Source organism: Chinchilla lanigera, unplaced genomic scaffold (genome assembly GCF_000276665.1).
Source record: "Chinchilla lanigera isolate Chin_1 unplaced genomic scaffold, ChiLan1.0 scaffold00169, whole genome shotgun sequence".
Lineage (NCBI taxonomy): Eukaryota > Metazoa > Chordata > Mammalia > Rodentia > Chinchillidae > Chinchilla > Chinchilla lanigera.
This window is the reverse complement of record NW_004955570.1, coordinates 803,145-815,124: the sequence shown is the minus strand read 5'-3', so window position 1 is coordinate 815,124 and position 11,980 is coordinate 803,145. Positions and strand designations below refer to the sequence as shown.

Sequence of the window (11,980 nt, the reverse complement as noted above, 5' to 3'; positions counted from 1 at the left end):
GTACTGGGACTTGAACTCAGGACCTTGTGCTTGTCAGGAAGGTGCTTGTGCCACTGAGCTATACCCCAGGCCCATATTTTAAATTTTAAAAATTATTTTATTTTCCTTTTGTGGTGCTCAGGTCGAAACCAACGCCTCCCACTGAACTACACTCCCGGCCCTATTTGTTTTTATTTCCAGTGATCATCTCAGTATGTTGCCGAGGCTGGCTGGAGTGGGATCCTCCTGTCTCAGCCTCCTGAGTGCTGAGAATACAGGCACAGGTTACTGGGCCCTGATGGAATAAATATTTTTGGGTAGCATGTACACGAAATATAATACGGATATAACCAAATAAGCTACAAATAAACCTGGCAATTGGCCTCTTCCTTCCATCCAGGGTCACCCGGGCGGGCCCTGAGAACTCAGGCGGCGGCGCACTGCCCCTCCCTGGTGGCCTCCGAGCACGCAGCAGAGCCCGGGAGGAGCCGCCTCTTCTGTGTGCGCGCCGGGAGGATGAACCTGCGCCCGGCGGCCGACAGGAGGCGCCTTCCCAGCGCGCCCTGCAGCGCCAAGCCCACACTGCCCCCTGGAGGCCGCGCCTGCCACGACACGTGCGAGAGCGGATCTCACCCCAGAGGAACAGTCTGCGTGAAGGCCCCTGCTCACTTTTTTTCAGAGCGGGGAGGATTATAGATAGCTAAGTTATTTAGAAATACTATGGGCAGTCAGACAGGGCTGGGCCCTCGAGAGTCAATGCAGAAGATAAAAACACATTACAGCCGCGGCTGGGCTTCACTAGAGGAATGACTGCACCCACATTCTCCCCCTAGGGACAAACAGCAGGGACTGGTGTGCTAAATAGGCACCTGCACCTTGGCTGGGCGATCAACACCTCCTCAGCCCATTCCTTCCCGGAAGGTCGGTTGTCCCTTGTGTGGGCGCTGTGTGACTTGCTCCCCCATTTGATCCCCATTCCATCAATACTGCCTAAGCGACTATCCTTGCACTCTTACCGACCGACCATAGTTTTGTCCCACCTCACACCCACCTTGTGATTTTCCATTGGATTAATGGTAGCTAAGCGACTGTACCTGTAATCTTTTTATTTTTGTCTTTTTGAGACAGGGTCTCGCTATGCAGTTCAGGCTGGTCCTGAGCTCACTTCGTAGCCCAGGGTAGTCTCGAACTTGCAACGACCCTCCTGCCTCAGCCTCCTCAGTGTTGGGATGACAAGCGTGGGCCACCACACCCCCGTGGCTGTGTGACTTTAACTGGTCTCTGTCCCACTCTGATTTTGCTTCATCTGCAAAATAAGGATAACCATGGAACCTATCTCCGAAGGCTCTGTAATAATCCGTTGACATTAGGGTGTGAAAGTATAAGGAGTAACCGGAAGAATGCCAGGCGTGGTGGTGCAAACCTGTAATCCCAGCTCTCGGGAGGCTGGGGCAGGAGCATCACTGGGAATTCAAGGTCAGCCTGGTTGGGCGGGGTGGTGCACACCTGTAATCCCAGCACTTGGGAGGCTGAGGCAGGAGGACCGTTGTGAGTCCGAGGCCAGCCTGGGCTACAAAGTGAGCTCAAGGACAGCCTGAACTGCAGAGCAAGACTCTGCCTCAAAAAGAAAAAAAAAAAAAAAGAAAACCCCTCAAATAATCAAGGTCAGCTTGGGCTGCAGAGTGAGAGTGTCAGAAATGGGGGCTGTGGCTTGGAGAGGGTAGTCTGGAAGTAAGGGTGCTTGCTGCTGCCGCAGCCCAGGGTTGCAGGGGCTCTGGAGGCCAATCCAGAGGCGTGCAGGTGCAGACCGGTGTCTGAGGTGGGTAAGGGCTGGACCAGAGCCCGGCTGGGGCGCGGGAAATGAGCCTGTCCCTGCGCTGTGCGGCCGCTCAGCGAATCTTCAGCGCGACCCCTGGCAGTGGGTGTGGTCTTGAGGCCGAGAGCCCAACTCTACCTAATACCCATGTGCCCATCCATACCCCAGCCCTTCCCGGTTGCTTTGGGCCACCAGATGCTCCTGAACAGTGGGCTGCGATATCTGCCAATTTATCGTTATTAATATTAATATTGGTGTTTTGTGACAGGGTCTCGTTGTGTAGCCCAGGCTGGCCTGGAACTCACGGTGATCCTCTTGCCTCAGCCTCAGTGCTGGGATTACAGGAGTGTGCCACCATGCCCAGCTACAAGTCGGAGTTTGGGAGACAAAGAGATCTTTGTTACATTCAACCAAGGAGATTTGGGGTCTGTTACGACTTTTTATTTATTTATTTTGGTCTTTTTGAGACAGGGTCTCCCTATGCAGTGCAGGCTGGCCTTGAACTCACTTTGTAGCCCAGGCTGGTCTCGAACTTCCAAGGACCCTCCTGCCTCAGCTTCCCAAGGAATGCACCACCATACCGACCTTGTTCTGACTTGTTTAAATGTCCCCCTTTAAAGCCTCCTATAGCCATAGCTGGGGCTTTTTCAGAGGTGGCTGGATCTAGAGTGTGATGCTGGGATTAAGGGTCTGAGATGACTAAATCAGTCCTTTGCTTGGTTAGGTGCGGCCCTAATCCGGATAGCCTAGATAAACTATAAAAAGGGACAGAAAGAGGCTAAGGTTGCTTGCTGGTTGCCTTGTTTAATACCTTCTCCCCAACGTGGACTGTGTTTCCTCTGTGATGCCATGTGCTGTGCCACCCTGCCTTGGAGCCAGGCGACTGGGAACTGAAACCTCCACAAACTGAGCTAAATAAACCTTTCCTCCCTTAACTTGTGGGTGTCACATATTTTGTCTTGGCAAGAAGAAAAGTAAGACGGTCATTTTGCTGAGTTAGCAAATGCTAACTGTCCCACACACAGTGCAGAGGCCACCTCAGTTGCCTGGGCTTATCCAGGTCCCCATGGGCAGAACTGGGACTAGACGGTAGCCTGCTTGCTTTCTTTCTTGTCTTTTTGAGACAGGGTCTCGCTATGCGGTTCAGGCTGGCCTTGAGCTCACTTTGTAGCCCAGGCTGGCCTCGAACTTGCAGTGATCCTCCTGCCTCAGCTTCCTGAGGATTGGGATTAGAGGTGTGCGCCACCACACCCAGCTTAGATAGTAGTTTTCACAAACTCCACTTCCTTTTCTGCCTGACAAGGATTCCCAGGTGCTGTCACTCCACTGACATTTCAAGAGTGCTCAGCAGGGCTGCGGCTGCCTGGGCAGCTGGAGGGCTGCCAGTCTGGCAAGAAATTCTGACATTCTAGATGGCACCAGGCAGTGTCCATGGTGCCAGACCACAGCAGCTCACCCTTGCTGGGCAGAGGCGGGGGGGTTTCCTTCCAGGCAGGAAGTTGGGTGTGGCAAATCGCTGCTGGCGAAGGCCTGCTGTGCAGTGCACTTCCGGGCCCTGCCCTGGTACCAGTCCTTGGCCTTGGGCCACTGCCTTCCTTCTTAGTGGCAGGCGCACAGGTGTATTTCTTTTTCCCACACTCACTCTGCACAGCACTTCTCTTTAGAGCACTTCGGTCCTCCCCACTTTTCTTACCTTCAATGCCTTTTGTTTTGTCTTTTTGAGACAGGGTCTCACTACGCAGTTCAGGCTGGCCTTGAGCTCACTTTGTAGCCCCAGCTGGCCTCGAACTCGCAACGATCCTCCTGCCTCAGCCTCCCGAGTGCTGCTCAATGCCTTTAATAAATGTAAAACTTTTTTTTTTTTTGAGACAGGGTCTCAACCACGTAGTCCAGGCTGGCCTTGAACTGTGGTAATCCTCCTGCTTCCGGCTTCTGAGTGCTGGGATGACAGGTGTGCACCACCACGCCAGGTCTAAACTTTTTTTTTTTTTTTTTTTGCTTGGCCCCCTTCCTTGGAGGTCTTGGCCACAAGGTCTGGCCAGCCTGTCCCCCATCACCTGGAAAGGCTGGGTGCCTGTCACCTGAAGGCTCACTTGTCGCTCAGGCTCTGCCACTGGGCGGACTCTCACGAGAAGGGAACAGGTGAGCTTCCCAAACAGAAGGGCTGGGGATTTAGCTCAGCAGCAAAGCGCCTGCCTGGCAAGCGCAAGGTCATGAGTTTGATTCCTGCTACCAGAAGAAAAGACAAAAACAAAACCAAAACCAAACGGAAGATTGTAGGGCACCTTTCAGAGTATGGCTCTGAGCTGACAGCATCTGCACCCAGAACTCGCCTGCCTGGGCGAGGAACCCTTTCCTCCAGCTAAAGTGGACACAACTGCGCCAAGTGGGACATCAGGTACAGAGCTGTGCTCCCAGCGTGCACGCTGGTGTCTTAGGGGAGGGAGGGCCTCCCCTTTCCCTTGCCTCTTCTAGGGCCGGGGGCCAGAGGAGCTGCTGGAATTGGAGCTTCGAGAGCAGCTGGATGCTGAAGAGGAGCCTGACCCGAGGCTGCGCCGCGCCCCTTCCGGGCCTCGGTCCTGCTGCGCCCATCTAGCGCCCGTCCTGGCGGCCTTCTGTCTTCAGAGTGCCCTTGGGCTTCTCATCAGAGCGTCCTTGCATTTGGCAGAAGCAGTCTCAGGGCTGGGCCTTTTATTTTCTTTGACTCCTAACAAGCTCTTCTTTTCCACCCGGGATACATCAATTCTCCCCTTCTTCCGAGGTGGCGGCCCCGCTTATCAGAAATCTCATTTCTAACTTGCGTCTGAGAACTGATCCCCAATCAACGGCAGTTTATGGCCCAGAGCAGCATCTTTCCACCTCTGCCACCTCCCGCTCTCCTTGGCCACTGAGGCTGGTGCCACCGAGTGCCAACTTCTAAGTAACAGACACAGGCCAGGCGTGGGGGCGCACGCTGTGATCCCAGCACTCGAGGCCGAGTTGGGAGGATTACTACCAGGTTGATGCCAGCCTGGTCTGCATAGTGAGTTCAAGGCCAGTGAGACCCTGTCTTAGAAAATCAATCTATCTATCAAACAAACAAATGACACAGAAAGGCGGGAATGTAGCTCAGTGGTAGAGCAGCTGTCTAGTATGGTGAGGCCCTGGATTGATCCCCAGCATGGCAAAAAAAGAAAGCGAAAACACACCACTACCACAAAAAGCCCAGAAACTCTCTGAGGCGTAGTGATAGTAGCTAGGCATGGTGGCATATACCTGAATCCCAGCTATTCCAGGGGGCTGAGGCAGGAAGATCACCTGAGCACAGAAGTTCAAGACTGGTCTTGTAAGAACACAGTGAGATACTAACTAAAAAAAAAAGTAAGATCATATTTATTTTTTTAAGTTTTAACTTTTTTGTTTTGTTTGAGACAGGTTCTCAATATATTATCCAGGTTGGCTTTGAACTCACTATGTTGCCCAGGCTGGCCTCAACCTCTTGTTGATCCTCCTGCCTCAGCCTCCCGAGTGCTGGGATCATAGGCATGTGCTACCATGCCTGGAATGGATTTGGAATTTAGTCCAGTCTACACATAGGTTTCGAGAATTTGAAAACCAAGAACAGAGCTACAGTGTAACACCAGGTGAAATACAGCTTTTCCTTAGAAATACAGCACCATTCTGAGTCTTACCAAGGGTAACAAACACCAACCTGTTTGCCAAATAAGTTTACTTCTAGCAGATTTGACTTGATTTACTTGAATGTAAAAAGAAAAGTGGTGGACTACATAGGAAAAAAAGTTTGTTTTTTTAAGATAGGGTCTTGTTATGTAGTGCAGGCTGACCTGGAACTCATGGTGATCCTCCTGCCTCAGCCTCCTGAGTGCTGCGGGTATAGGTGTGCATTACTATGCCTGGTGGAAAATTTTTTATCTAAGAATTTTGTTTGACAAAATAAACTTTTGTTGTCAGGAGGTTGAGGGAGGAGTGCCAAGAGTTCAAGGCCAGCCTGGAAACATAGTGACACCCTCATCTCAAAAAATGAAAAATGCAGAGCCAGGGACGCAGCTCAGCAGCACAAGTGCCTGCCTGGCAAGCTCAAGGTCCTGAGTTCAATACCTGATACCGGGAAAAAAAAAAAAAGAAAAGAAACAAAAGGCTAAGGTGGAACTCAGTAGTAGAGCACTTGCTTAACATGTGTGAGGCCCTGGGTTTAATTCCTAGTCCCACAAAATATATGTAAATAACATGATTCCTCTTGCAAACTGGGTTATTCCAGAATATGAAAGCAGAGCAGGACAAAACTGATGATTTATGGATCACAGAAGGTTTGAGAAAGTTGTAAAGGGGCCAAACAAGTTGCAAAAGGTTTATGAAAGATTAATCTTAAAAAAAAAAAAAATTAATCTTGTGAAAAGAATTTTGTATATAATCAACATGGCTAAAATTTAGAAGTGAATTACAAGATTTTCAAAAATTGAATACTGAGATACTGGTATAAAACCAAAATCTAGTTGGATGTAGTGGCGGCACATGCCTGTCATCCCAGCACTTGGGAGGCTGAGGCAGGAGCATTGCCTCGAGTTCGAGGCCAGCCTGGGCTACACAGCGAGACTGAACCAGAATCCAGCATTGTTCTCATTTCTCACCCCGGCTCTCATTCTTCTCCCCAACACAGCAAACTGGGCTCAAATCTCTGCTCTGCCACTTCTTGCCCCGGTGACATTCAGCATGTGAGTCACTCTGCTTTCCAGAGCCTCCATTTCCCTGTGACGTGTTTTTGAGCAGCAGAGGGCTGGGCATGGTGGTGCACACCTGGGAGGCCGAGGCAGGAGGATTGCAAGTTTGAGCCTAAATTGGGCAACTTAGCAAGTGTGAGAGAGGTACTTAACACGGTGCTCAGCCCTGTGGGCGGCTACACCCGAAGGCTGGCTCTCTCCTAGGTGCGAGCCGGGGCTATCAAAGGTCAGGGAGTCAGTGAACAGCTCCGCACTGAGACGGTGCCGATGTTTATTAACAGAAGGGACACACAGGGCCGCGCACCGCAGGGGTGGGACACGTCAGGAACCTTGCACTTGGCGTCCCTCCTCTTCTCTGCCCGTCTCTGGGCGCCCTCCTGAGCCCAGGAATTTTCGGAAAAGGCCGCCAGCATTTTCTCAGGGCAAACCCTGCAGGGTGCTGCGCGGCCCTCACGGCTGCTCGAGTCCACATCTGCCTGTCCCCGTGGGCCCCGAGACACGGCTCAGTCATTCACGTCCAGATCGAATTCCGGGTACAGCTCTTTGGTGGTGACACCTCGGATCACGGCTGAATGGAAGGGAGGGAACATGGATGTCCGGGCAGAAGCGGCTGCGGGCATGGCCCAAACCCCAGGCTGGTATCACTGCCCTGGCCTCCAGGACCATCGTCGGGCTCTCAGCCGGCCTCACCCCCCCCACCCGCCTGTGAGGGAAAGGGAACCTCTTCACCTCCCCTCAGGCCGCTCAGGGCCCCACAGGGCCAGCCACGCCTCAGCCCTGGCCCCAGGAAGACGCGAGCCCCCAGGAGCGCCGGACTCTCCCAACCCTCAGCCCACAGTGCAGGGTGCAGCAAACCCTGGGCCACGCTGAGGAGCTGGCGTCCCGCGTTTCAGACTCAATCGCCGGCCCTGAGCTTGCTGCTCTGCACAGCCCAGGTGCCAGGTGCCAGATGCCAGTCCTCACCTGTCCAAAAAGCCCTGTGATACACGGCTCTTCGTGTTGTTTTTCTTCCTCAAACTCTGGTCTTTTATTTTATTTTTCGGTACTGGGCATTGAACTCAGGACCTTCCCACTGAGCTACATCTCCACCCCTTTTTAAATTGAGGTAGGGTCTTGCTAACTTATCCACGCTGGGCTTAACTTTGGGATTCTCCTGCCTCAGCCTCCCAGGGCACTGGGATCACAGATGTGTGACAGCAAACAGGGTTTCTTCTTTTTTTTTTTGTCTTTTTGAGATAGGGTTTTGCTATGCACTTTGGGCTGGTCTTGAACTCACAGTGACCCTCCTGCTTCAAGTGCTGGGATTACAGGCATGAGCCACCATGCTTGGCTCATGAGCACAGGTTGTTTTTCTTTTTTTGAGACAGGGTCTCACTATGCAGTTCAGGGTAGCCTTGAGCTTACTTTATAGCCTAGGTTGGTCTCAAACTCTCAATGATACTCCTGCCTCAGCCTCCCCAGTGCTGGGATTACAGGCGTGGGCCACTACCCCCAGCAAGTACAGTTTTAAAGATTTATTCTCAGTTGGGTGTGGTGACCCATGCCTGTAATCCCAGCACTCGGGAGGCTGAGGCAGGAGGATTGTTGCAAGTTCGAGACCAGCCTAGGGTACAAAGTGAGCTCAAGGCCAGTCTGAACTTCATAGGAGACCCTGTTTCAAAAAAAAAAAAGACTCATTCTTTTCTCAGGGAAGGCTGTCTAGGGAGCCTCCTTCAAGCACCTTATCTGTTCCCATCTGCCACTGTATTGGTACTCAGTACTCCCCCCACCGTGGTTCTCTTGTCCTTCAGAGTATTGGAGCTATGTTCATCTACTAACCAACGACAGTGTCCACCACAGCACTAGGACCTAAGCCACACAAGAATCGACCTTCAAGGGTCTGCTTACTGTGAGTCGCAGGCTGGCTTGAGTACATAATAAGATCCTGCCTCAAAAACAGGGGGAGGAGCTGGGGATTTAGCTCAGTGGCACAGCACCTGCCTGGCAAGCGTGAGGTCGTGAGTTCGATTCCTGGTACTGGGAGAAAAAACAAACCAGGGGAATCATACAGGAACTATCACAGAGTCAACAGCTGGGATCTCATCTTATTAAAAAGCCTTTGCACAGCAAGACAAACCACCAACAGAGTCAAGAGACAACCCACAGTGTGGGAACATTTTTGGCCAACTGCTCCTCAGACAAAAGACTAATATCTAGGATATATAAAGAACTCAAAAAAAAAACAGGACCCTCCCCCCTAATTTAAAGACCCAATCCAGGTCGGGCATGGTGGCACATGCCTGTAATCCCAGCACTCAGGAGGCTGAGGCAGGAGGATTTTTGCAAGTTCCAGACCAGCCTGGGCTACAAAGCGAGCGGCATGGTGGCACATGCCTGTAATCCCAGCACTCAGGAGGCTGAGGCAGGAGGATTTTTGCAAGTTCCAGACCAGCCTGGGCTACAAAGTGAGCTCAAGGCCAGCCTGAACTGCACAGCCAGACCCTGTCTCAAAAAGACAAAAAAAAAAAAAAAAAAAAAAAAAAAAAAAAAAAAAGACTGAATCCAAAAAGGGGCATCTGCCGGGCATGGAGGCGCATGCCTGTAATCCCAGCACTCAGGAGGCTGACGCAGGAGGATCTCTGCGAGTTCGAGACCAGCCTGGGCTACAAAGCGAGCTCAACGCCAGCCTGAGCTGCATATCGAGACCCTGTCTCAAAAAGACAAAAATAAAACAAAACAAAAAAAAACAAAAAGGGGCATCTGAAATGAACAGACACTTCTCAGATAAAGTAGAAATGGCAAAAAATATATATAGGAAAAAATGTTCAATAACGGTCATTTGAGAAATGCAAATTAGATTAGAAATGCAAATGAGATTCCATGTCATTCCAGAAAGAATGACTATTATCAGGAAATCAGGGACAGGGACATACCTCAGCGGCATAAGTGCCTGCCTGGCAAGCATGAGGTCATGAGTTCAATTCCTGGTACTAAAAAAAAGAAATCAACAAATAACAAATGCTGGCAGGGGTATGGGGGAAAAAGGAACCTTTTTCCACTGTTGGTGGGAGTGTAGACTGTACAACCACTGTGGAAATGAGTGTGGAGATCCCTCAAAAAACTAGGACTACAGGTCCTCTATGACCCAGCTATTCTCCTCCTTGGTATCCTCCCACAAGAGTTAAAAACATCACACCACAGTGATTGATATATGCACACCCATGCTTACAGCGGCACAGTAATAGCCAAATCTTGGAAACAGCCCAAATGTCCATCAGTTGGTGAATAGATAAAGATGTGGACTGTTTTTTTATACAATAGAGTACTACTCTGCCATAAAGAAGGACAAGCTCAAGACATTCCTAGGTAAATGGATGCACTTTGGAACCATACTCTTTTTTGTTTGTTTGAGACAGGGTCTTGCTATGTAGTTCAGGCTGGCCTTGAATTCACTACATAGCTCAGGCTGGCCTTGACCTAACGATGATGCTCCTGCCTCCACCTCTCAGGTGTTGGGATTACAGGCGTGCGCCACCATGCACAGCTTGTGAGCATACTCTTAAGTGAAATAAATTGGGCACACCTATAAATACTGCATTGTTTCTCTGGTGTGACAAATCAAGAGTGTAAGTAAGGACCAAAATGTACAATAAAGCTGGGTGTGGTGGTGCACATCTGTAATCCCCGCACTCTGGAGGCTGAGTCAGGAGGATTGTAGTGAGTTCGAGACCAGCTTGGGCTACAAAATAAGCTCAAGGCCACCCTGAACTGCAGTGAGACCCCGTCTCAAAAAAAAAAAAAAAAAAAAAAAAAAAAAAGAAGGAAAAATGGAAATAAAACTTTTGTAAATACGCAGGGGAAGAGGGTTGAAGGGAGGTTAGGGGAATGAGAAAAAAAATCAAGTTATATCATGTACAGGTACAAACTCCCTACGATGAATGTGATCATGATGTATACCTAAAATGTACCAATAAACTTAATTAATAAAAAAAGGAAATAGCCAAAATTTAAGACATAGCCAGGCGTGGGGGCGCACACCTGTAATCCCAGCACTCGGGAGGCTGAGGTAGGAGGATTATAACAAGTTCAAGGCCAGCCTGGGCTACAAAGTGAGCTCAAGGCCAGCCTGAACTGCATAGCGAGACCCTGTCTCAAAAAGACAAAAAACCCAAAACAACAAAAAAACAAAATTTAAGACAAACCAAACCAAAAAAAGAAAAGATAAAAAACCCAGGGGGAGCAGAGGCTGGAGAGAAGGGGGGGCGTGGTTTTAGTTAGAGGCGGCAGCGCGCTCTGCTCACCCAGCTTTCCCAGCAGCATCTGCCCCACGTCCTTGATGTCGTTGTACTCGTGCAGCTGGGAGATGTGAGCCTCCAGTTCATCCACATGGTAGCCTCTGGGGGGACGGAGGGAGACAGCGTGGGCAGGAAGTCAGCATGGATCCTGGGCTGGGACAGCACCGAGGCCCCTGCCCGGCAAGTGGTTGCTGCAGGCCTGAGCCCCGGGGACACAGACCGGGGACACGGACCGCAGACACGTGCCTTGTCCTTTATGGGAGGTCCCTAGCGAGGGACTCACAGGCGCACACTGGATCCAAGCAGCCAGGTGGGTGTCCCAGAGCGGGACCGCACGGTCCAGAGCTGCTCAGGTCTTCAGGGGGCGCTGGAGGAGGTGTGGGCGAGCAGCTTCCCACACACTGAAACCACCGCAGAGGAAGCCCGTGGGAGAGGCTGAATGCTGCTCCAGAGCGACACGGGACAGTGACAGAGACAGCCTGCAGCGCGACGGCTTTGCAGTGTTCAGCTGCAGCCTCCACCCAGGTGGACCCCTGCCCTCCTAGAGAGGCTGCTGGGACCCCTGAAGCCAATAGCACAGTTCTGTCTTTTCTGTTTCTTTGAGACAGGGTTTCACTGTGCAGCCCAGGCTGGCCTTGAACTCCGAGCAATCCTCCTGCCTCAGCCTCCAGGGCACTGGGGTTGTAAATCTGGGTCACCACGCCTGGCCCATTTTTTAAAAAATGCCTAGCTAGTGTGACTAGGTTTTAGTTACTAGGCACCACGAAGTATTTTTGTTTTTATTTTCTGCAGCGCTGAGGATGGAACCCGGGGCCTCGTGGGTGATAGGCAAGTGCTCTACTGCTGAGCGACAGCCCCCAGCCCAAAGTTATCTCAACCTCGCTCGGTAGCCTAGTAAGACTTACTCAGATAGTAACTGGGATATCTCCTGGTCCAGCATGTCCATCTTCTCCTTCAGTTTCTGGACGTCAAGGTGCAAGGCCTCCTCGCCGGTCCCATCAGCCTGGCCAGACCTGGGAGATGGCCGCTGAGTGGCAGAAAAAGCCATCAGTCGGACTGGCCAGTTACCTACAATTTGGAGCTTATGGGATGTCTCCAGAGAGTTACTCCTTGCTTCTGCTTGTGTTATGGTTTGTGTCTGTGTGTTCCCCCAAAGCCTCATGTGGCCACGGGGCAGGCTTTTAGAGTTTGAT

At 51.1% G+C, this 11,980-nt stretch overlaps 1 protein-coding gene across 1 annotated transcript in view; it reads right to left on the bottom strand.

Annotated features, from left to right (window-relative positions):
- Positions 1-6,756: 6,756 nt before the first annotated feature.
- Swi5 (SWI5 homologous recombination repair protein) overlaps positions 6,757-11,980 on the bottom strand; it is a gene marked incomplete at its 5' end in the record, with an annotated part of 9,037 nt that continues 3,813 nt past the window's right edge. The window contains 3 exons of the mRNA XM_005413639.2: positions 6,757-7,081; positions 10,794-10,888; positions 11,693-11,814. Coding sequence (XP_005413696.1) covers positions 7,017-7,081; positions 10,794-10,888; positions 11,693-11,814 — 282 coding nt within the window. The remainder of the gene's footprint in view (positions 7,082-10,793; positions 10,889-11,692; positions 11,815-11,980) is intronic.